The sequence below is a fragment of the Hakea prostrata genome, chromosome 2, assembly GCF_041222555.1.
Source record: "Hakea prostrata isolate BN-2017 chromosome 2, UWA_Hpros_2, whole genome shotgun sequence".
Lineage (NCBI taxonomy): Eukaryota > Viridiplantae > Streptophyta > Magnoliopsida > Proteales > Proteaceae > Hakea > Hakea prostrata.
This window is the reverse complement of record NC_142601.1, coordinates 2,558,288-2,581,260: the sequence shown is the minus strand read 5'-3', so window position 1 is coordinate 2,581,260 and position 22,973 is coordinate 2,558,288. Positions and strand designations below refer to the sequence as shown.

The 22,973-nt window shown below is 39.3% G+C and overlaps 1 protein-coding gene across 1 annotated transcript; it reads right to left on the bottom strand.

Annotated features, from left to right (window-relative positions):
* Positions 1-4,328: 4,328 nt before the first annotated feature.
* Positions 4,329-22,015, bottom strand: LOC149023259 (transcription initiation factor IIA large subunit-like). Its single transcript, XM_089143815.1, has 11 exons — positions 21,512-22,015; positions 21,158-21,328; positions 20,892-21,047; positions 20,577-20,631; positions 20,433-20,491; positions 20,118-20,240; positions 10,757-10,909; positions 9,344-9,407; positions 9,077-9,243; positions 4,889-4,972; positions 4,329-4,720 (listed from the first exon to the last, which is right to left on the bottom strand). Exons 1-11 carry the CDS (start codon positions 21,626-21,628, stop codon positions 4,697-4,699), a joined length of 1,173 nt encoding a protein of 390 aa, XP_088999941.1. The 5' UTR covers positions 21,629-22,015; the 3' UTR covers positions 4,329-4,696.
* Between the last annotated feature and the right edge of the window lie 958 nt (positions 22,016-22,973).

Genomic DNA, 22,973 nt, shown 5'->3' with positions numbered 1-22,973 from the left:
CATCAAGATGCCAGTTTCATTTGTATATATTAGTTCTATAATTTTTACTTCTTTGTAGAAAAAAGTTTTTGGTTTGAACACCGAACACAAGAGACTTGGAGAGAACTTAATGTTTATATGTATTTACATACTCTTGATAAATTCCACACATCAACAAAGTACTCAAAACATACTGTTAGTAAACCCGAACCCAAACCGTTAGTAAACCCAATTTTAAACCGTTAGCCCAAACCATTAGTCAACCCAAACCCAAACCGCATCGGCCCAAAACCGTTATTTTCTTAATGGGCCGTGTTTGGGCTGAGTGTTTTTCAGCCCGAAACCGGCCCAACCCGAACCGTTGACACCCCTAGTTTTTCACCTGAGGGCCCCAATGTTTTTGTGGTTGGGAAGCCGTCTGTGCTCCCCCAACGGGGAGATGATCCCGACTCCATCTTTGGAGTCCGGATTTCAAATCCAGGTTCAATCTGTCAACTATGGAGTTCTAATTATAAAAGTAGATGTTTGGTTGTGGGTATGTGGATTCATCCTAAAACCTATTTGATCCGACGTGATTTTTGTGAATGTGCAAATGTATAGCTTTTTTGAAATATTGTCAATCCATAAATCTTACTTTTAAGTGTAAAAATGAATCCTGATTCAGACTAGAGATTTATACAACGGTATACTTCTCATTCATGATCCGGAGATTTCATCTCCGGTTCGCCCGGCCCTGAATGGTAGAGATCCATGGGTTCGATCCTTGCAGACAGTGTCTTCCCCCTTGAGGATGTAATCAAGGTGCACGCAAGCTGGCCTGGATGAACCTCAGCTTCCAAAAAATAAAATATATAGATCACCAAGGAAATTTTGAATAAAATGGATCATTTTTTTTTTGGGTCAAATATATGCTAAGGGTTTGGCTAACCTTCCTCCTTTACTTGGGCTTAGGATCTAAAACAAAACACTAGCGGAACACTCTACCGGCTGATCTAAGATGGCTACAACATTCATAATTTAAAGGTCATGTTGAGATTATTTAGAGTCCAATATCCTCACCACTAGACCATGGGACCTATATGAAAAATGATTTAATTCGAATTGCAAAAGTTAGAAGAGCTAGGGACAGGCTTGAGATTACCTTGAGTGGTGAGAAAAGATATGGATAATTTAGGCCTTGTGTCTATATTAGGTTTTCTTATTAAAATCTATATTAAGTTTCAAAATTAGTTTTTGCATTTCTTTTATTTAATTGTTTTGCACCATGAGGTAATGGTGGTAATGAGGCACCATAAGTAAAGGAGGCCCCCATTAGTAAAAGAGGCCCTTCATGACCTTGGTTATGAGGCTCTTCATGACATTGGTCATGGTGATGAGGTGGGCTTACTTGAATGGTAGAATTTACTCAAATTCTAACTCTTGACCTTCATTTCTCATTTCAACTTCATGACCATTCATGGCCATTACCATGAGTGGGGTTAAGATCTTTGAATGGATTAAATCCAATTTATTCCAAAGAAGTGAATATGAGAGTTACTTCTCCAAGTAATGAGGAGGTTAGATCAAGGGGATTTATTCACATTAGTGGAGGAGGGACAAGTCCATTGATTTTCCCCCTTGTGAGGAAGTGTGGTTTGGGCTTATATAAATCCAACCCTTCTTTGCATGTGGTGTGCAATAGTGACACTCCTACTCACATTATTTGTTTTACAAAGTTAATTTCTTTCTTTGAATATGTCTAAGTGTTGTGCTCTAGCTTTTGGCTCCTTGAAGGGACTAGAAGAACTACCTCATCTTCTAGTTGGAGGTGGTGGTGCGAAGAACCCTTGGTAGTAGGGTGCATCAATTACCTTAAAAACAGCACTCAAGGTGTGACTCAACCTCTTTGATCGGTGGTTCGTTCAGTTGCAACTTCAAGCTCTCTGGATTGGCTAAAGATCTTTATCTTTCAATTGTATTGCAATTTCATTTTTTTTTTTTAATACTGAAACGAAATGCCGTCCGCAAGAGTTGAATCCAATCCATAACCTCTCCACTAAGAAGTATGGATTTTACCACTCAACTAAGTCTATTTTTAAATAAATATTAAAACTAAGTCTATCAGAAACCATTGGATGGCAATGGATGAACTGTTTTGTTTGACTTTTGACCGAGACATATCCGTTATATCCATTTTAAAAGTCAGTTTAACTACCATTCCCTGAAATTGCTCCAGACAATTGGATTCCCTAGCATCTTCGTAACTGATACCCACATTTCCCGCTCTTCGTGACAAAACGCTTCTCTCTCTCTCCCCCTCTCAAATTCTCAATCTCTCCATCCTGCAAATAAACCTTTCCCGTGCGTGTACTGGCAAGAGAGAGAAAGAGAGAAGACTTGCCCCCAGCGCACAATGGAGGAAACCAAAATGTTTCAGAAAGAAGCAGACGATAAGGCCGATGGAGAAAAGATGGTAGGAAAGAAGATGGCACCAAGCAAGCTACGAAGGAAGGCACCAAAGGCTCCTCTGAAACTAGACCACAACATGTACAATCCATCAGCCAAACCCACGGAGCTTTCCTACGCTGTTGACTTTTCTTCCCGTTGTGCAATTCCTCTACTATCACCCCTTATCGTTGGACCACCTCCTCCATTGCCAGAGCTTGAAGATAATAAGGTCATGGACAGCACGAGCTGCCCAGACCATGGTGGCAACGGCGGCCACAATGACAAAGACAAAGGAGCAGAACCATCATCAACACCTCCACCAGAAGGGTGGAAGCATCCAGCTACCGTTGCTCCATTCACAGAGCCTTCTTCTATTTTCTCTTTCTTTCAGTCTCATTGCTATATCGCTCCCCACCCTACCCAATAGAGCTTTTCTTTCAGAAATATCTTTTTTCAGCTTCTTTTTTCCCCAATAACTACTGGGTTGTTCACCAAACCCTTCTATTATATTCTGACATGTTTCATTCTCCAAACTCTCCTGTGTCTCTCTTCTGGGATTTAGGTCTTAGGGATAACATACATTTTTTTCCGAGGAAAATTCCTGCGAGAATGAGAACACTTCCAAAGATTCCAGCAAAAGTCTATTTACTATCTTCTTGTTTGTTTTGAGGAATTATTATTTGGGCAGGAAATCATCATTGCTTACCAGTGATGCTCGCATAGGGAGGATGCTTTGCTAATCCTGGCAACACAACCCCATAAAGGCTATGGTAACGTTACGTATCATTCCAAATTAGCCAAGTTGAAATACTTTTGGGAGAAAAATGATGGATTGTTTATCTTGTTTGTGGCAGCAGAGAAGTCACAAAGTTGGTAACCTCACCAACCACCCCCTAACACATCTCAAGTCCATCTGATGCGTGTCTGTCTGATGCCCGGCTACGCCTACAAATGTTTTCAGTATTCATGTATTTGAGAGTGATATTTGAACCATGTAATTAAGCAAGATTCTTAAAACCTGTAACTCGATACAAGTGCAGGCGAAGTTAGTGGTAATAGTTGTAATAGTGGTGGAGGAGGTGGCTAATGTCGTAGAGGGCAAAGAGTTGAAAGTAGAGAATTCGAAGGAAATAATTCGAGTTATTTTTATTTTTATTTTTATTTTTATTTTTATTTTTATTTTGTACTGCTTTCTCATTCATTAATTAAATCTTTTTTCTTTTCCCTTTTTTTCACTCTAGTAGCAAGAAAGAAAGTTGCTACGTATTCAGCATTTCGGCTTTCTCTAAATCCCCACCTCCCCAAACGTTTCAGCATCGACCACCCTGCTAATAACCACAAACGATGAACACAAAGAGAGCCAAATAAGGACTCTAGACTGAGAGAGAGAGACTTGCGAAACTCTCATTCGGAAGTTGAGCAACGAAGTTATTGGTTCCCAAACCTTTACGAGAACACCTCTGTTTCTAAATCATGTTCTCAATTCCAAAAACAACTAATTTTTTCCCAATCCTTTTACTAAACCAAATTTCAGGAACAAAGGCCTTTGGGTATTACATTGTAAAGAAACCAAAATGCATGTCATATGCAGAACAATTTATTTTTTCTAGTTCTATAAATTTACAAAAATATCATTTGACATCCAAAGATCCATTAGAGATCAAGGTGATGAAACCAGGATGGAATCAGCAGTGGTGGCGTTATCGGATGTGATCTAGCATTTACAACATGAGATTATCTTTTTACCCCCAATCAACCGAATAGATTCGATCAACAATGTAATCTGATGTTAATTAGCAACTAGAGCAACTCGACCTGCAATTCCAAAGCATATCACTAGCGTTTGGTTTCCGATACCAATGCCAGCACCAAACAGTGCACAGTCCACTCAATACTTAAAAAGATGCAGTCTATCAGCGATGTCAAAAACAAACAATACATTTTGTCAGATTTTAACCCAACAAACTGAATATACAAGCCGATAGAACTACAAATTTCACAGTAAGTAATGAACCAAGAGCAGTTTTCATGAAGATGACATTTAAAAATATTAAAAAAAAAAAGGCTCCACCTACATGTACCTCCATTCGTCCAACCTGCACATCCCTTGCATGTGCCAAATCATATCCCCTAAAGCCATTCATGCAACCACCAAAACCCTTGCATGTGCTAAACAATCCCCTAAAACCTCTCTCTCTCTCTCTTCTCTCTCTCTCCCCCTACACTCTTTCAGCAACAACCCATCCCCGGTCAGCAGAAGTGAACTGGGTCCTATCCTGTGCCAACGCCATCAAAAATCAAATTCACCAGTCGCCTGCAGAGACAAGCATCAGAAAAAGCGCTCTCAAATGAGTCTTCGGACAAAATAACATTTGCAAAGCACCAAAACCAACCCACTCAACTCCAAACCCCCAACCCCAAGAAAAACAAAACGACGAGCCAATATAACTATGGTAACGGAATTTCAAAATTTTGAGCATACCTTAGTGAAGAGAACGTCTTTGTTGTTTATGTGCATAATACCATCCTTAAGAGTGCATTTCCATCTGCTTTTTGTTCGGGTCACCTGTACAACATTTAATAAACTAAAGTCTATGCCAAGGACTTGCCTCACTATAAACACATATTTGAGGATCTCCTACAAGTTGGGCACAAGTGAAGGGGAACAAGGTATCTATAAAATATCCAAACTAAAGGAAAGAAAAGTTAAGAGATTTCAACCATACCATTAGAACTGGTAACGGATATATGCTAACCAATGCTGAAGAGATTAAAGAAAGGAGTATCTATCTCTACAGTTTTTTAAGTGAAAATGATACAAATAATGCTACATCTAGAAGATCACAATAACCATCAATAAACTACAAATCATAAATATATATCAAGGATAAGGGTCCCAAAACTCAACAGAAGCCTTCAGAAAAGATGAAAATAGCAAGTAGTAGATTCAGATGGTATCCCTTCCCAGTAGACGTTTGGAATAATGCAGACATTTGTGGATTTTCATGGTAGACTAAGTTTTTAAGACTTTGAGCATAATGGAAACGTGGGATGAATGGAACCAATCTTGTACAAATAATACAACAACTATTGAAGAATAAAACTCACAAACCATTCTATGGAATTATAGACGAAGACAAGTCAAGCCTGCCCAAACAAATATTTTGCATACACAGTATGGAAATCAACCACGAAAGTTAATGATTTGCCAAGGAGACTAATAGAAATATTCAGAACATACCAGGAAGATCTTCATATGATCGTTATTGGTTTAGAAAAAGCATAAGATTGAGCTCTTAGAGGGTTAATTCAACAAGGTTTAGAGAAAAAAATAGCTTCAAGTAAATAAATAAATATAATTAAAGATCTGTATCATGATGCAGTGACTAGCATTAGAACTATGATGAGACGCATACTGAATTCCCAAAAAGTCAGGCTACACCGAATGCAGGTCTAGGCCTCTCTATTCATTGGCTTTCATAATGGGCGAATCAACTAGAAACATCCAAGATCAGATCCCTTGGCATAGGCTTTCCACATACAGTTGTCTTGGATGATGAAACAAAGAGAAAATTACATTTACACCCCCGTATGTTCATAAACAATTACGTTTACACCCCCCTATAATTCATTCTATTACATTGACACCCCTTAGGTTTAAATAATATAACCATACCCCTATTGCTAGAATAGTAAGGTTAAGTAATGATTCAGCATTTATTATATTTTCAAAATTCTCAATTGATGTAAACCAGGTTAGGGGAAAAAAGGTAATTTCCCTATATTTATGGTTGCCCAGGAAATTCCAAAAAATAAATATGAAGATTCCAGTGTTCCAGAGGGTGTTTTCACACTTCAGAAATTAGTCACAATGTGAACAGGGTTCAGGTGATTCAGACTTAGGGTTTTAAAAGAGGGTTTGCCCAGAGGGAAAGTAAGGGCTAATCCTTTCTGGTTCTGGTGCACAGAAATTGAATTATATTGATGTTCTACCAATCAGATTAGGAATTGACTGAACAGGACTCAACAGAATCAATTTTCAAGAACTTCAAAATTTATGCAGAATTTCAAGGAAGAAGATGAAGTGCATGTTTTCCTAAAGTTAAGGAAGAAGGGCAGATTTGAAGAAAATCACAGCAGGGGTTGTTCGTAGGGCTCATGCGATCCTAATGAAGGTAAAAGAAGCTTGAAAGGGGCTGCGATTGAGGGTTTCCTAGTGGGAGTTGGATGGGCTGCCGTGAGGAAGAGGGGGAAAGGGGGAGGGTCACGATGACTAGGGGAGGGGCTAGGGATTGAAGGAAATTAAAGGGGAAGGGGCAAGGGGGTATTCGCGATGGGGTGGGAATAGTTTCCTAGGTCTAACAAGGAGAAGGAGGTTGGGGAGACTACGGTGGTGAGGGGGTGGTACTCTAGGGTTGCACAGGGAATGAGAAGGGGTTGGGAGCCTTCTACTTACTTGGATGTTGGTGATGCTTGCTGAGATTAATGCTTTGAATGCTGAGAATGCACTTCAAAGTTGAAAGTAGAAGATTTGAATGTTTCACTAGACAACCACAGGGTCCCCCTTAAAGGAACCCTACAACATCTTTGCCAAAACACTCAATTCATTAATCAATCACATCTGAAAATAACATTACATGAAGAGGCTATTTATAGCCTGAAAATAGAACTCTAACTCAAATCCAAACTCTTTAACAGATAAGGATCCAATTACATCTTGGACTGGACTCTTAATGACAAAACAACTCCTAACAGATAAGAAAAGGAATCTTATCTTATCTCAACTAACTAATTTCCAGTCACACAGGACTCATTCGAAACAACTTTAACTCAAAATAAAATTCTCCAAACAAAACCAAACCTAACTCAAATTAACAAACTGGACTCAACGAGAATTCTGGAAAATTCTAAAAATAATTTCAGAAATAAAATAAGGGCTAAAATGCCAAAAATACCCCCCCAAAGGGCCAGCTTAGGGCGGCTTCTTGGAGCCATCATGGGGACCTCACTTGAGGTTTCGACCAGGGGGTCCCTATGTTCCCATCATCAATATTACCCTCAAACCCTTAAAAAAGGAAACATAATTTTACTATTATTTTATTAAATTTGTTATTACCATGTCTTTTACCATTAAAAAAAATTAACTAGTTTCCTAAAAAGTCCCATAAAAAAGGGTCCATTCACCCTAAAAATTGACTAATTTTTAAGTATATTTTTTAATTTTTTTTAAACTTATATTAAGACTTAGGGTAAATTTGTCATGTTCACATTTAAAACTAACGGTGCGAGGCACACGGGGACGTTTATAATAGAATAAATTCCAGGGGTTGTAAACGTAACTGTTTGCAAACAAAGGGGGCGTAAATGTAATTTGCTCTTAAACAAAAGCTAAGATTAAAGCGGAGTAGGACTTGTCAAAATCAACAGTGAAATTGGAAGGTCTTAAGATAAAATAGGACATGAAGAACAGAAATAGAGTACCTAATGTGTAACCAAGATTAGATCCAGTATGCCTTTTACAGACACTATTGGTATAGAGGATGAAACAAGTGCTAGGATAAATGCAAAGTTGGATTTAGTGGATTCAACATTGATATTGGAAGGTTTTAAGATAAAACAGGACAAAAATAGAGAATGTGAAGCCAACATTAGATCCCTTGGTGTACACTTTTCACAGTCACCATTGTTTTAGAGGATAAAAACAACTTCTAGGATAAATGCAAAGTTGGATTTGTTTAAGTCAACATTGAACTAGGAAGGTCTAAAGATAAAATAGATTAAAATAGAGTACATGATGTCTAATCTGGATCAGACCCTTTGATGTATGCTTTTTACAGACGATGTTGATTTACAGGATTGAACAAATGATAGGGTAAACTGATCAATGCAAAGTAGACTATATGGAAATCAATGTTGAATTCAATAGGTTTATGATGTAGTACAAAATAGATGCTAGGATAAGAAAATAAATGCAAAGTTGAATATATGGAAACCAACATTGAAACTGGTAGATTTTAAGATAAAGCAGAACAAAAATAGAGTACAGGATCTGCAACTTTAGTTACAATAGGATTGAGAGGCATATGAATATTGAAGACAGGAGTAAGCACAAACCATAACTTTAGATAGCTATGTTCAATCATTGATAAAGGAGGTGAAATAGATGATGACTATACACAAAAGGATTAGAATACGTGGATAATAATGGAGGGGTGCATCCAGAGCATTGTGCAATCAACTTATTCCTAAACTCAAAAGAGAAGAACAGTTGGTTAATGTTGGCAATGAAGGGGGAAAAAACTAACACATACTTGTGAATGGTACAAAGATGTTACAATGCATGGGTGGTAGAACTAGAACAGATAAAAGAAAGACCGACCAAGATCAGCACAAACCTGTGCATTAACCTATTCGTAATAAATTGCAAGAAACTTATCTGAAGTGGCATGGATAAGTATAAAGGAAGGCCTTTGAAGGTGCTAAAAGAATAAAAAGTGTGCCTAATATAACCATAGAAGTGTGATGAAAGACATACATGGCTTAGAACAGAATCTTGTTTGGATTTGAGTAGAACTGATTAGAGAAACAAAATCCAAGTAAAAGACCCCATTTACTTGGATGTGGCTAAGTTAGCATTCGAGCAGCACAGAAGCACAGAGGAATAGTTTACCTTGTCAAACTGTGCCAAAACCAGATGCTGAGTATTCGGCTCGTCACCTTCGTCCACATCATCATCTACATCGTCATCATCATTTTCATTCAGAGGTTCTTCATCATCAACAGGAGCCTCCACAACTTCATTTTGTGTGCCAACAATGGGTGTGCCCGCTTGTAGATCTAAATCCATAAGCAGCATGTGAGATTCCACAATCAGTAAGAAGAAGAGTTAATAGTAGTTCACCTATCTGTGAATAAAAAAGTTACTCCAAAACTTTACCATGGCCAGCTGGTGTATTCACTGCATTGTAGTCTTCACTAGCAACTCCTTGGTAAGGATACAGCTTCAAGGAGAAAAACAAAGCCAAATTTTGTTTAAAAACAAACATTGAAACAACACTTGAATTTTTTTTTTTTTTTTTTAATACATGCAAGATTTATGACATAAGCCAAATGTATTTGGGTAGCCTGTTTATCCACTGATCCCCCTTCCAAGAGTTGAACTACACACTGGGTTGACTAAAGTACAAAAACAACATCACTACAAAGTCAACCAAATGAATGACTAAAAGTTCAATGGCCAAGAAATTAGGTTATAAACACAGTATTTTATAACATGTATGATACCAAGTACCAATTGATTGGTAAATTCTGATCCAACCTGCCTACATAACCAATTCTATCCAGCATTTAGGGACAGGATTTCTGGAGAGTGACGCAGTTACCGACCCAGGTTAAGTTCAATCAATTCCAGCTGTATCAAGCTTATAATGCCTCTATTTACCACCCAAATTTAACAATATGCACATACATTATGTTGACCACAGTTACATATTTAGACCATGAAACTATAGCGCTGCATAATGAAACTACAACAATATACTAAAACTAAATTATATCACATCTTAGCAAGTTTCAAAGATAAGCCCCCCCCCCCTTTTTCTGCCGGATGTTTTGAGCATCTGATGAAGAGAAAACATAAGGTGTTGGTCACCCCATGTTTTAAACAATGACAATGACTCCAATGGCTCAGAGGAGTCTTCATGCACCCATCAAATAATCAAACAAATACCCTTGGATTTAAAGGTATAGACAAATTTTCAAGAAAGACCCTTCTCCTAATAACACCTCCCCCTCACCCCCACCCCCAAAAAAAAACCCTCTAAACCAAAAGAAAAAAGAAAACCCCACAGGTAGTTTGAGTTGTGCATCAGAGCCACGAGAGGCTATAAGTAGAGCTTAAATTCAGGTCAAATTTGGTGGGTGCCCCAAACCCACCATGACCATCAAGACAAAAATTGTCTAAAGAAACTAGTTCCAAATGCAGCAAATTGCTCAAGCCACCTCTGCCATTGTCGATATGCTGTAAGCCATAAGCTGCACAAATCAACATCTAAAATTCCAGTTGATCAATCTACACTGGACTCTTTGATAAACATCCAGTGAATTTAATGCCTCCAGAAAATCACCTAGAGTGAAGTTTCCTCGATCAGAACTTAGGTTGTATTGATTGATTAATCTCAGTTTTGAACTCATTCAATAATGACTGGGCATTGGATAATTTGTTAATAAAGTAGGGAAAAGCATGTAGCAATGAAATGGTTATATGCATGCATACAACAATAGATCCATTTGTGAGGCTATTGAAAAATATGTTAAATATAAACAATGACAGAGTTGGACTTTAGTTTACATTTGGTGTGGAAACAATCTCATCATAAGCATCAGGAATGGGCCCATCCAGCTGAGGTATCCTTGAAGAAGTCCTCACAACTTGAGCCGGTAATACCTCCTCATTTCTGGTGACTTGATTGGATCTGTCTGGTAGGTTTCCGACTTCATTCACCTGAATCTCAGAAATATAACCATCATTCAGAGGATTGCATCAAATCAAAAAAGGAAAACATTGACTGACATTTGTCACTGTCAGAACCTAGAACCATGTTATACCATATCATGTAATACTATCATATTTATATTTTATATATACTACTATACTATAAAAGCATGAACTCACAAAAGATGGCTATATTTTTCATTCCTAGAATACCCTCAATTGTTCACTAGAAGAATATGATTATATATGTCTAAAATTGTAATTCTAAACTCTCATTTATAATTTCAAAATTACTAGAATATTTATATTAAGTGCTTTTTACATGCACACCCCCAACTCTACCATGAAACTCCTAACACCCCCAGTCTTCCAAAATTACAGACAGGTCCACTCCGTCAGTATAGGACCATTACCGCCTAATGACTGAAATTGAGACAACATTTCAAATATGACCAAAATACCCCCTTTTTGTTAAAATGACTCAACTACCCCTTAACTTAAACCTATTTTTCAAAGTTGAACCTTACACTATCTTCTTCATTGGTTAAGTTGAGCCACCAGAAAATGAAGGGCCCCACTAGAAATCACCGACCACCAGCAGAAATCATAAATCTGATCCAAATCATATTGTTTGCACTGCCTTCTATCCCACCTGAGAATTTTCTAGTCAACTTAAAATCTAATTTGAGTACCTTTTTAGGGGTTTTTGTACAAATTAGCAACAGAGAATATCGAGAAGAGGAAGGACAGGGTTTTCTTGTGCAGCATTTGGACTGCACCTTCCTACCTAGCTTCTTCCCCTCATCAATCCCCCAGAGATCGGTGTAGCAGATCCAAACTCCATTAGGGGTCCCCTATGGAGTCCCAATCCATTTTAATTTCTTTTGTTTGAGTTGTGATTGAGTTGATTTCCATTAGTTAAGTTGTAGATAAGATAAAACTCTTTTACAATAAGGCTGTCTTTGTTTGCTGGAATTAAGGTGGGGTGGGAAAAATTTTGAAAAAGCAAAATTTTCCATTAAATCCCAAAAATGTGGTGTGTTTGGTTGATGAGGGTGAGAAAACTAGAGACAAACTTCCTTAGTTTAAGGAAGCTTGTATGGTGAAGTGGCATGCTAACTTTTCCACCCCATGCATTTTCAAAACACCACAAAATATGTGGGATTTTGTGAAAAATTGTAGAAAACCAAAAAGTGGGAACCACATTTTTCACAAAATCCCTTCCTTTGCTTTTCTTCTCGCTCACCCCATTACACATGGGGCCCACATTTTTTTCCACCCCTTTTTTCCCACCCCACCTTTGCAAACAAACACAGCCTAAGGGCCCTTATCTTTCAGGAGTTTGTTTTTTTGTTGGAATTTGTCTTTATTAGTGGTTGTGGTTTACTTAGGTAACGAGCCTCTTTCTAAAGAGGACTCTTATAGATAAGTCAGTCCTTTATTTCAAGAAGAATTCTTCAACTTATAAGGTTGGAAAAGGGTCTCCTAAAAGAAACCCTAGTTAAGTTGGTCTCAAAGTCTGAACATAGTTTGAGTCAAGTCCTTCTTTTGATGTAAAAGGCTATATAAATAAGCCTCATTGCTCATTTGTAATTCTTAAGTCTGATTATTGAATGAAAAGTCATTGAGGACTGGGGTTCCTGCTTGAGGGGGCCTCGGTGGGTTTTTAGAAAGTGCTTCTTCAATATTCAGTATCCTTCTTCAAGCTTCTTCAAGTCTTCCAACTCTATAGCCTTCACAAAATCCAGCAACCATTTATGGCAACACTGCAACAGTAATCAAGAATCAAGAAGTACAGAAACCCACCCCTTCCCTCACCTCCCTACCCCATCACAGCCCTAGGCAGCCCCTCTGCCTCACCCTCACAACAACCCTAACCACTCCCCTGTTCTGCGCACCACTTCAGCCCCCTCCCCCTTGCTGCAGCAACACAACCACAGCTTCTCCCACCCCCTGCGACCCCCCTAGCCCCTGCCCTACCCCCTATGATCATTCCCAGCCCATCCCCCAGCCTCTGCAATAGCCCCCACCCCCCCCCCTCCCTCTCACGGACTCCCTTTCCCTCCCTTCTCTGCCTTGGGGCAGATCTGAAACAGCAAAGAAAGGAAAGGGGAAAAAAGAAAGAAAGAAAGAAAGAAAGAGAGAGAGAGAGAGAGGTTGCCCAAGATGATCAATCCGTTAAATTGCTTTTCCTCCAAAGCTCATAATGGTCATAAAATCCCTACTTCCACCCAATTGTGTTTTTTTTTTTCCTTTCAATTTTCATCTACCCATAGGATCCCATAAGATTATTGGAATTATTTGTTGGAAGGTTCTAGGCGAATCCAAAATTAGAAGAAAAAAAGAAAGAAAGAAAAAGAGAGAGAAGGAAGGATCCAATGAAGATTTTTTTTTAAAGATCCATCACAAGTTGATCATTCCCTAATTTTTCCTTTTCCCAAAATTCAAGCCATACCCATCATAAAATCACTTCTTCAACCCAATTGTGTTTCTTTGTTTTCCTTTCAATTTCCATCTACCCATTTGATCCCTTACAATTATTGGAATTATTTGCTGGAAGATTCTAGGGAATCTTCCCAAGAAACCCTAACCTTAGAATTGGATTTATATCAATTGGTATCAAAGCTGCAGTTTCCAGCAACCTAAACACCATCTTAGATGAATCCACAATAACCAGAGTCATGGAAGAATTAGCAGGCAGCCTTCATTTTGAAAAAGATATTATGAGTATGGCCCATCGACAAACTTTCATTCCAAAATTCTTATGCATGAAGTTGAAGATGAAGATTGGAGGAGCAGCCTTTTATGTACACGTTTACAGGCTAGTAGATCTGTAGTTAGAGCAATAATTGACAATGGTTGCAGCATTAATGCCATCTCTGAATCAGCCTTATAGAGAGCCAAGCTGCCAGTCGAGGAACACCCCAATCCTCACACAATGGGACTCCTCAACTACAAGGCTATTGAGGTAAAATTTCGTTGCCTAGTTTCCATTAGTACACTCCTATGTTGATGTATTCTGGTGTGATGTCGTTCCCATGAGTGTGATTGATGTAATTCTGGGTAGATATTGGTTGTATGGTAATGATGTAACCATCCATGGGCAGAAAAATACTCGTCACACTAGGCATTGGGAAAAAAATATTGTATTCCTTTCCTTCCCTTGAAATTGCAAGAGAAAGGCAGGAAAAGGGGTCTACAGTGTCCAGTCCCAAGAGAGCATGGTCCTAGCTCTACACCTCAATAAACTGAAGGACCTGCTCTAGAAGTTCTGTCTGAAGTCAAGACCCTTCTAGTCCAGGATAAGTTAAAGCCAAAAGATCCAATCTAGGAGGTTCCACAAATAGAGGGCAGCACCCTAAGTGACCACACAAGGCAGACCAAATCCTCTTATCCAAACAGAAGGTCATCTCCACCAAGTCAGAAGCTTCCTCCAGAGAGTGTGCCAGAAAAGATTGACAAAATTACCCTAGCAGTGAAAGATATCCTAGTTAGAGAGTCTAATCAAAGAAGGGGAGTTGTTGTCCCCAACTTTCATCTACCAACTCCTGATTGAGAGACCCCATGCCAACCACTAGAGGCGGCCCCAGAAGATGCCAATGATAAGGTAACACACTTGGACCAATATCAAAGTCCTAAAGAGATAACAAAAGAGGTACAGCTGTTGTCCATGTCAACTACAGCCACACTAGGAAGAGTTCGATGGTGACCCTAAGACTGGAATAGTGAAGGACTAGAAGGAGATTCCAGTCCTTGAAGTCCAAAACATAATAGTTGACAAAGGTTCCCTCATATAGAATGCAGAGGCATGGTCAAATCAGCAACCCCAGTCAGAGTTGTAAGTAATGAGGAACCCACCCCACTAGCAACGCCATATGTCTTCAACACCACAGAGAAGGCAATGCCGCCCACATACATCAGGGATATACCAGCCCCTATTCCTTGCGAGACAGGCCCACCCTGGGGTCTAAAGATTTGTCTTGGAAGAGAGGCTACCACGATTCTCCGAGCTTTAGCTACAATACTGACAAAGGTGGTGACAACTAAGGACTCCCTGAGCATTGACTTCATCTTTTCTCCTTGGGCTTTTGACCAACAGGGCCCTAGGATTAAGGACTTCATCCCCACCAATTCTACTATACCAGAGTTCTGTCTTGGAGCAGTACTGGCAGCCACATATCTACCAATTCCTCCCCACTCCAAGATGCAAGGGCGAATACACACCAAAGATTTTTGAAGCATTAAACCAGGTTTGATCAGCACATCCATCAAGAGATGAATGCTTTCAAAAAGGGAAAACTGATGTGAACACAAATTGATCCCCTGGCTGAAACCTAAAGGGTCCCAAGGCCCACCCAAGTTAGCTTGGCCGAACCCTATGACAGGGACATTTTTGGCATTTTAGGCCCTTTTTAACTGTTGGAATCTAATTCCAGAACTTTAGAAGAGTCCCAGACCATTTTAATTTCCTTTTGAGTTGTGATTGAGTTGGTTTCCATTAGTTAAGTTGTAGATAAGATAAGCCTCTTTTACAAGAAGGGTTCCCATTTTAGTTCCAAAACTTTAGAAGAGTCCCAAACCATTTTAATCTCCTTTTGAGTTGTGATTGTGATGGTTTCCATTAGTTAAGTTGTAGATACTCTTTCACAAGAAGGGTTCCCATATTTTAGGAGTTCTGTTTTTTATTGGAATTTGTTTTTATTAGTGGTCGTGGTATACTTAGGTAAGGAGTCTCTTTCCAAAGAGGCCTCTTATAGATAAGTCGGTCCTTTATTTCAAAAAGAATTCTTTTATTTAGGGGGTTGTCAAAGGGTCTCCCAACTTATAAGGAAACCCTAGTTATGTTGGTCTCTAAGTCTAAGTAGAGTTTGAGTCAAGTTCTTCTTTTGATGTAAAAGGCTCTAAATAAGCCTCATTGCTCATTGTAATTCTTAAGTCTAATTATTGAATGATATGTCACTGAATTAAGGAGCGGGGTTCCTGTTTGAGGGGGCCTCGGTGGATTTCTAGAAAGTTCTTCTTCAATATTCAGCATCCTTCTTCAAGCTACTTCAAGTCTTCCAATTCTCTACATCCTTCACAAATTTCAGCAACCATTAATGGCAACAGCAGTCAAGAATCAAGTACAGCAACCCACCCCTTCCCTCAGCTCCCTACCCCATCACAGCCCTAGGCAGCCCCTCCCCCTCACCCCCGCACAACAACCCTAAACACTCTCCCCCGGGGGTTCTGCACACTACTTCAGCCCCCTTCCCCTTGCTGCCGCACCACAGTCGCAGCTTCTCCCATCCCCTGTGACTCCCCAAGCCCTGCCCTGCCCTGCCCCCCACAATCCTTCCCTCCCCAGCCTTTGCGACAGCCCGCTCCCCCTCCTCCCTCTCTCGGACTCTTTTCCCCTCCCCTCACTTCCTTACGGCAGATCTGAAACAGAAAAGAGAAGAAAAGAAAGAAAGAAAGGAAGAAAGAATAAAAAGGGAGGTTGCCTACGATGATCAATCCCTTGAATTGTTTTTCCTCTAAAGTTCTCCTAATTTTTCCCTTCAACCCATAACCACCATAAAATCCCTTCTTTAACCCAATTGTGTTTCTTTTTTCCTCCCTTTCAATTTCCATCTACCCATAGGATCCCCTAAGATTATTGAAATTATTTGCCAGAAGGTTCTGGGTGAATCCTAACTTGGGGGGTGGGGGAAGAAAGAAAGGGGGAAAGAAAAGAAAAGAAAGAAAAGGAAAGAAACGAAAGAGAAGGAAAGATCCAAAGAAGATTTTTTTTTAAGATACCATCACAAGTAGATTATGCATGATCTAGTAGAAAGCAAGGGGAGTATAAGCACTGACACTGGTGGTACTGGAGCATCAGCCTTATCAGTCCTTTGACCACACATACACTGATCAGACCACCAGTTTTGATTATAATGCCTACTCTATGTATGGGGGACATCATAATTCTCAGGATTCTAACCCTGGAGAGTTTAGTTATAGGAGTGAAGATGGGTTGTTGATTGACATCTTCAAGAACCCATACCCACCAATTCATCAACCACCGGATTTTAACTTCCAGCTGTGCAGCATTGTAGGTTACCCCCATGTTCTTGCACCTCTAGTAAGACTATGACACATATTTGAAGCATCATCTGCCATTGTTTAGCAACCTATAACTTCACCGCTAGTTCACTTGAGTTGATCCTGAAGACTGATACATCAAAAAATGGATAATTTCATAATCAAGGGATAGGTGTTCCATTGATTTTGAGTTAGAGAGAGAGAGAGAGAATCTGTCTGTGCGCGCGCGTGTCTTTTAGGGGGTTGTTTGGGATTCGCAGCATTCATAGCCTAACAACTAAAGCTCCATCTAAGTTGAGAAACCCAATTGAACTAGACTTGGGTCCTACAATATAAACCTTACAAGAACTCCCGGTCATGGGCTGCTTAATTAGCACTTAAACTGAGGGGAAAAAAGACTGAATTAACTGAAATTAAGGACTAGAGTGTCCTAACTTAGCTGGGCAGAATTACAAGACTGCCCTTATACAGCCAGGTTTATTAAACTACGAAGAAAGTAAGTCTAAAATCTCCATGAGAGTGCATTTTTCACATTCAACTGATACAAGAACCAATAGTTGGTAGCAGCGAAAGAAATTAAAATCCACAAAGAAGTAAACTTAGTAACATGCAAAAAAGTATCCAAGTAATCAATACCATACACCTGAGCATAACCATATGCAACATCACTAACAAGGCTAGACTTCTACTGGACTTTCTTGCCTTCTATGAGGAGAGAGGACTCACTCTTCCCAATATCAAATGTCAATGTTCCCTAGAAATAACATGGTAGAAATTTACTCTCTTCCTTTTTTCTTTTTTTTTTTTTTTGGGGGGGGGGGTGTTATTCATAAGAGAATTAAATATTTAACACATATTCATCATCTCTGTACAACTGCAGCAGCAAGCCTCCAAGTAATAAGGCCATGGGACACAGTATGACTCCTAACCTATCAAAAACAATGACGATTGGATTCTGACTCTGTGGTATTAAATCATCTTTTATCAATCAAGAAAATTATAATTTCTAACACATATCCATCATCAACCTACAACCAGCAGCAGCAAGTCCCCAAGTGATGAAAAACAAAAATCCTTGAAACATGCCATGACCATAACCTAACCAAATAAAAAATTATGACTATTCGTATTTGATTATGTATACAATTGAAAACCATTTTTCTTTGGGGAGCACTCAAGAGACATCTTCAAGAGATATTTCTTGTTCACCCTCAAAATAGAACTGAAATTAAGAAGAGGGAACGGAAGCACACAATATAGTTCTCTTAAACCTAAGATCTAACGTTCTTTTTTAACTACACATCCAAGGACCGAATGATTGGGTTATTAAATAAGTTTAGAAGTTTGTCGGAGTGACTTTAAAGACTAAAGAATACAACAACAACAACAACAATAACCCTTGTCCCAACTAAATGCGGTCGGTTACATGGACTCTTGCCTTCCAATCAGTTTTGTTTGAGGTCATGCTAAATACAAGGCCTAAGCTATGCAAATCCTTTCTCACCACTTCTCTTAAGGTTATCTTAAGTGTACACCTAGCTCTTCTAGTTCCTTCAATCTGGACTATATCACTTCTCCGTACAGGGGCATTTATGGGTCTCCGTTGAACGTGGTCGTACCACCTCAAACGACTTTCTCGAAGCTTATCACTTATAGGAGCAACTCCTAGACCAACTCTAATATGCTCATTCCTTATCTTATCCTTCATAGGTTTGCCACTCATCCAACTTAGCAGTTACACTGAGTTTATTGACATGATTTTTTTAACAGCCCAACACTCTGGACTGTAAGTCATAGTTGATCGAACAATGGTCCTATAGAATTTTCCTTTAAGCTTTAATGGAATATATAGATCGCACAAGACCCCGGATGCACCTCTCCACTTTCATCCACCCTATTTTAATTCTCATCCTATCACCTCTTTTATTTATGATTGAATCTAGGTACTTAAAACAATCACTTTAAGGAATCTCCTTATCATCAAGTTTCACCACCTCATCATCTGCCCTATCATGATGAAAGTTACAAATTAGAAATTTCAAAGACTAAAGCATAACATAATTAATTACACTAAACAACATAAATTCTCATGCAACATCAAAAGATTTATGCCGAAATCTCATAGAAAAATTGGGATTTCTCTTTGAGAATAGTTGCCTCACTCTTTATCACCACTTCAACTTTCACATTTCAATGTCAAGGTTGTTTCTTGATCGATTCAAGGCTTCAAGGCTCACAAGTTTGCTTCACCACTACTATGGTTTTGGACCGATGGGTTTGGACCGAGGTTATACTTACCATCACGAATATGGGCAAATGTAATTGTTTATATGGGGGAGATTGTGCCAAAAGGATCTATTTTGATAATTATCACATATCATCCTTCTAAAGAACTGAAGAGCATGACATCCTAAAGTTATTAACATAGATCCAAAAGTTTCCATTTCAATGCAATTTGGAAAAAGATGTCCTTCACCTTCTAAGCTGCTAACACTTCACATGGACAAAGGCAACATATTTCAAGTAGCCTTCACACCTATCCTACTCAAATCATTTGTTAGGCACCTCACATTCATTCTTTCATCCACAATTTTAGTATATCATGTCGGTAGATTTTGATATCCTTCCACCAATACTGACCAACACATATGATACTTTTAAGGTACCAAAGATGCGGCAAAAAAGTAGGTATTATTACATAGAAGAAATCTCATGCTTTATGTGATATGTACAACCAATTAAAAGCAAATGTCTCATCATACTTTTTTCTCCTTTTTATAGGACAAGCTCAATTCCGAAGGCTTCCACACAAGCAGCAGTCCCCAGCAGAAGGGGGGAGGAATGGAATTTATACATAATATAATACTTATTTTGTTTTATGCTTCAAAACTGTGTCCTGCATATACCCAAAACATTTCCATGTTATTTCAGATCATTTATGTACACATCTAGCATTTCCTAGGTCTCTTCAATACAATACAAAAACAGCCCCCCCCCCAGGCTATGGTACTAGATACCAATACTTCAGACTTTACCTGCAATTTCTAGACTCATATAGATACTATAGCACTAAATTAACTGGAAAAGAATGAAAACTTCTAGGCAATTAAAATATAGCAATTGATCAGATTAATGAATGAGATGAAAGACACACCTCAGCTTCAAAGTACCCCGCCGCCATATCTCCTGCTCCATCTTGTTGTGGTATGTATCCACTATTGTGAAAATGTGGTGCAAAATCCTCTCTTTTCCGCTTTCCAGAAGATACAAAAAAATCCTTGATTTCACAACAACAAAGTGTGACAACTTCAGCAATAGTATATTCGTATTTACAGTTACATGTGGGAATTTTGATGGTTGAATGAAACCAAAGAATCTACTCATTGCCCAATTTTAATCCCATAAAGAACTCTTTATCATGAATCCCAGTAAACCATGATCCCAACCATTCTCCTGGGATAAAGGATACCTGTGTTGCAGGTTGATGAGAAGCTCCTCTCTCCACTTCATCCCGTCCTTCTACATAGGCTGCGGTTCACATACATATGGAAACATGAAAATCATTGAACGCAGCGGTAGTAGTAGTAGCATAAAAACCATGACTTTTACCTACCAACATTAACATCGACACCAAGAGGTCTTTGATTCATCCAAGGAGAGGGAGGTTGCTGTGACAACAAGGGCAGAAGATAAGCAGCTCATATATAATCAAAAGAAACCCCTTAAGGCAGGGATCATAAACTAGGATGACATGATAGACATTTTTCCAACTCCATAATAAAAACTACAATGCCCCCCCTCCCCTTCCCAAAAAAAAATCTACAATATATCTTCAGTTTCTCGACAAAATGGACAGATTGGGATCAAATAGCACTTGCAGCAAAGAAACCTATTCACAGAAACTAGAAGAAAATGGATGTGAGATTACCATGTACGGACTGGGTCTTCCAGGTTTGGTTTCAGTGCCGCCTCCAGAGTCGTGCACAGTAGGAAAGTCGTTTGGTCCATACATCGAGTTGTCCACCGTTCCTGGTAAGGGAGTCTGAATGGGAGTTGGTAAAGGTGTGAGGGCCTGTAGAGGTGTCTGCAGTAGAAAACCATGAAAGGGATCAAAAAATAAAAAAGAACCTGGGAAAGAAGGTTTATAAACGAAGGAACAAATTCAAAACATGAAATCAGGGAAGAAAGGCTAACAGGTGGAAACAGCATATCCGCTGTAGGGGTTTCGAACTCCTCCGTGCCCTCATAAGGAACATTAAGATCGTGAACAGGTGTAATTGGACCACCGGAGGCCGGTTTTTGTGCGGAGGACCTCTCTATTGGAGCCATTATGACTCCGCATTGCATCATTTTCATCTCCCAGAGCTGCAATTTCCAGAATAATCAGATAAATTTATGAGGGAAAAAAATCCACATCACTAAAGCCGAACTATCCACTACAGAAAAGTGAGGAAACACACAAAACACGGAAGAGAGTAAAATCATATGCAGATTGAAAAGATAGGAAAATGAAGAGAAAAAAAGGGGGAAAAAATAAACTAAATATACCGCTTGGAGCTCATTGAGAACACTCTCTCCAGGACCGCCTTCTACGAAATCATTCCGGACCTTTTCGATGACATCTTCGACGACGTGGATGTAAACGGCGCTTGTTGTAGCAGCCATTCTCCCGTCAAATAACGATCAGAAACTCTCAGGTCTCCCAATGGAGGGTTTTCGATGGAGTAGATGTAAGGCAATTAATATCGGGATAGCAAACGGAAGCTGTTCGCGATGCGAATTCAAAGAGATTTGAGGACAAAAGCAGGGAGTTGGAGTTGCAGAAATAAGAAATCTAGGGTTTTTTATACATTTTTTCAGCTATGAAGAGAAAGAAATTGGGAAGAGGAAGCGAGGCCGAAGAGAACCGATCGAACGCGGACAAGAAAAGGAGAATAAAGATTGGAATATAAATAGGTTTGCATCCGTTTTGTAGACTTTGGGGCCACGTGTGGAAATCTCCTCGCCTCTCTCTCTCTCACTCTCCCTCTGGCTGGAGCTTTTCTTGAGAGTTGCAACAAGTCCGAGACTGTAGAGGAGCATGTTATTGCCGATAAGTAGCTACAGGCTTCGCTCACCGTTTCGCATTGGAAATCCATTTTCAACGGACCGGATGAGTCTATGAAATGCGTGGTGGAGATCGTCCCAATCAGACCCGTACGATGCACAGGATGGGAAAATATGCGCACCGCCTCTTGCCCGATGCAATCCGACGATCGAGATTTTAGAAAGCAACCGTCAATTGCCAATGGCCCATGGGCCTTCCAATAATAATAAATTTTCAATTTGATGGACTGGATACTCTACCACTTGGAGTAATAAACAAGTTGGGCCTAACAGAATTCAGTCGAAGCTTGATCGAGTGATCAGCAACCCAGCATGGCTTCATCTCCAAACCCATTAGGGTTTGGAGATTGTTTTTACAAAAGCAGTTGGGAGACCTTGGCAGACTAGTTATGTGACAAAGTTTTCGAAACCTTGGTTACCTGCCGTTAATTGCGCCTTAATTTTCCCGGCGGCAATCATTGTAGACTATAGATTGATTGCAATTCTCCTATCTTATACAAGTTTATTACCAAGATTCTTGCAAATAGATTAAGAAAGCATGTGATAAACTTGTTTTAGTGAATGTTTTCAAGGCTCAAAGGTTCAAATATTGTGAAAGTTCTATGTTTTATGTTTAGATGAGAAAATGAACATCATAACCCTGTTCTAACGTATTTCACTTAAAGTCCAAGTGCAAGAGTCACTCCCCCCTTACTCAACATAGGGCTCTTTGTTGAGTCGTCTGTCTCTACTATGCTTTTGATGTAGTAAGTCTTCTCGAGTCTAATATGTCTGTCCTTCTGTTCCCCCTTAGCTAGTTGTGGGCAAGAAGTACTTATGGTTCTCAGGGCGAGGTTCAGTACTTCTTGGCGTCTATGTTTTATGTTTAGATGAGAAAATGAACATCATAACCCTATTCTAACTT

Coding starts and splice junctions, on each gene's coding strand:
- LOC149023259 (XM_089143815.1), bottom strand. CDS start 21,628: ATGGCTGCTACAACAAGCGCCGTTTACATCCACGTCGTCGAAGATGTC. Junction 21,048..21,157: donor CGGATATGCTGTTTCCACCT/GTTAGCCTTTCT, acceptor TTTCTACTGCAG/ACACCTCTACAGGCCCTCAC. Junction 4,721..4,888: donor AAGACGTTCTCTTCACTAAG/GTATGCTCAAAA, acceptor TTGTCTCTGCAG/GCGACTGGTGAATTTGATTT.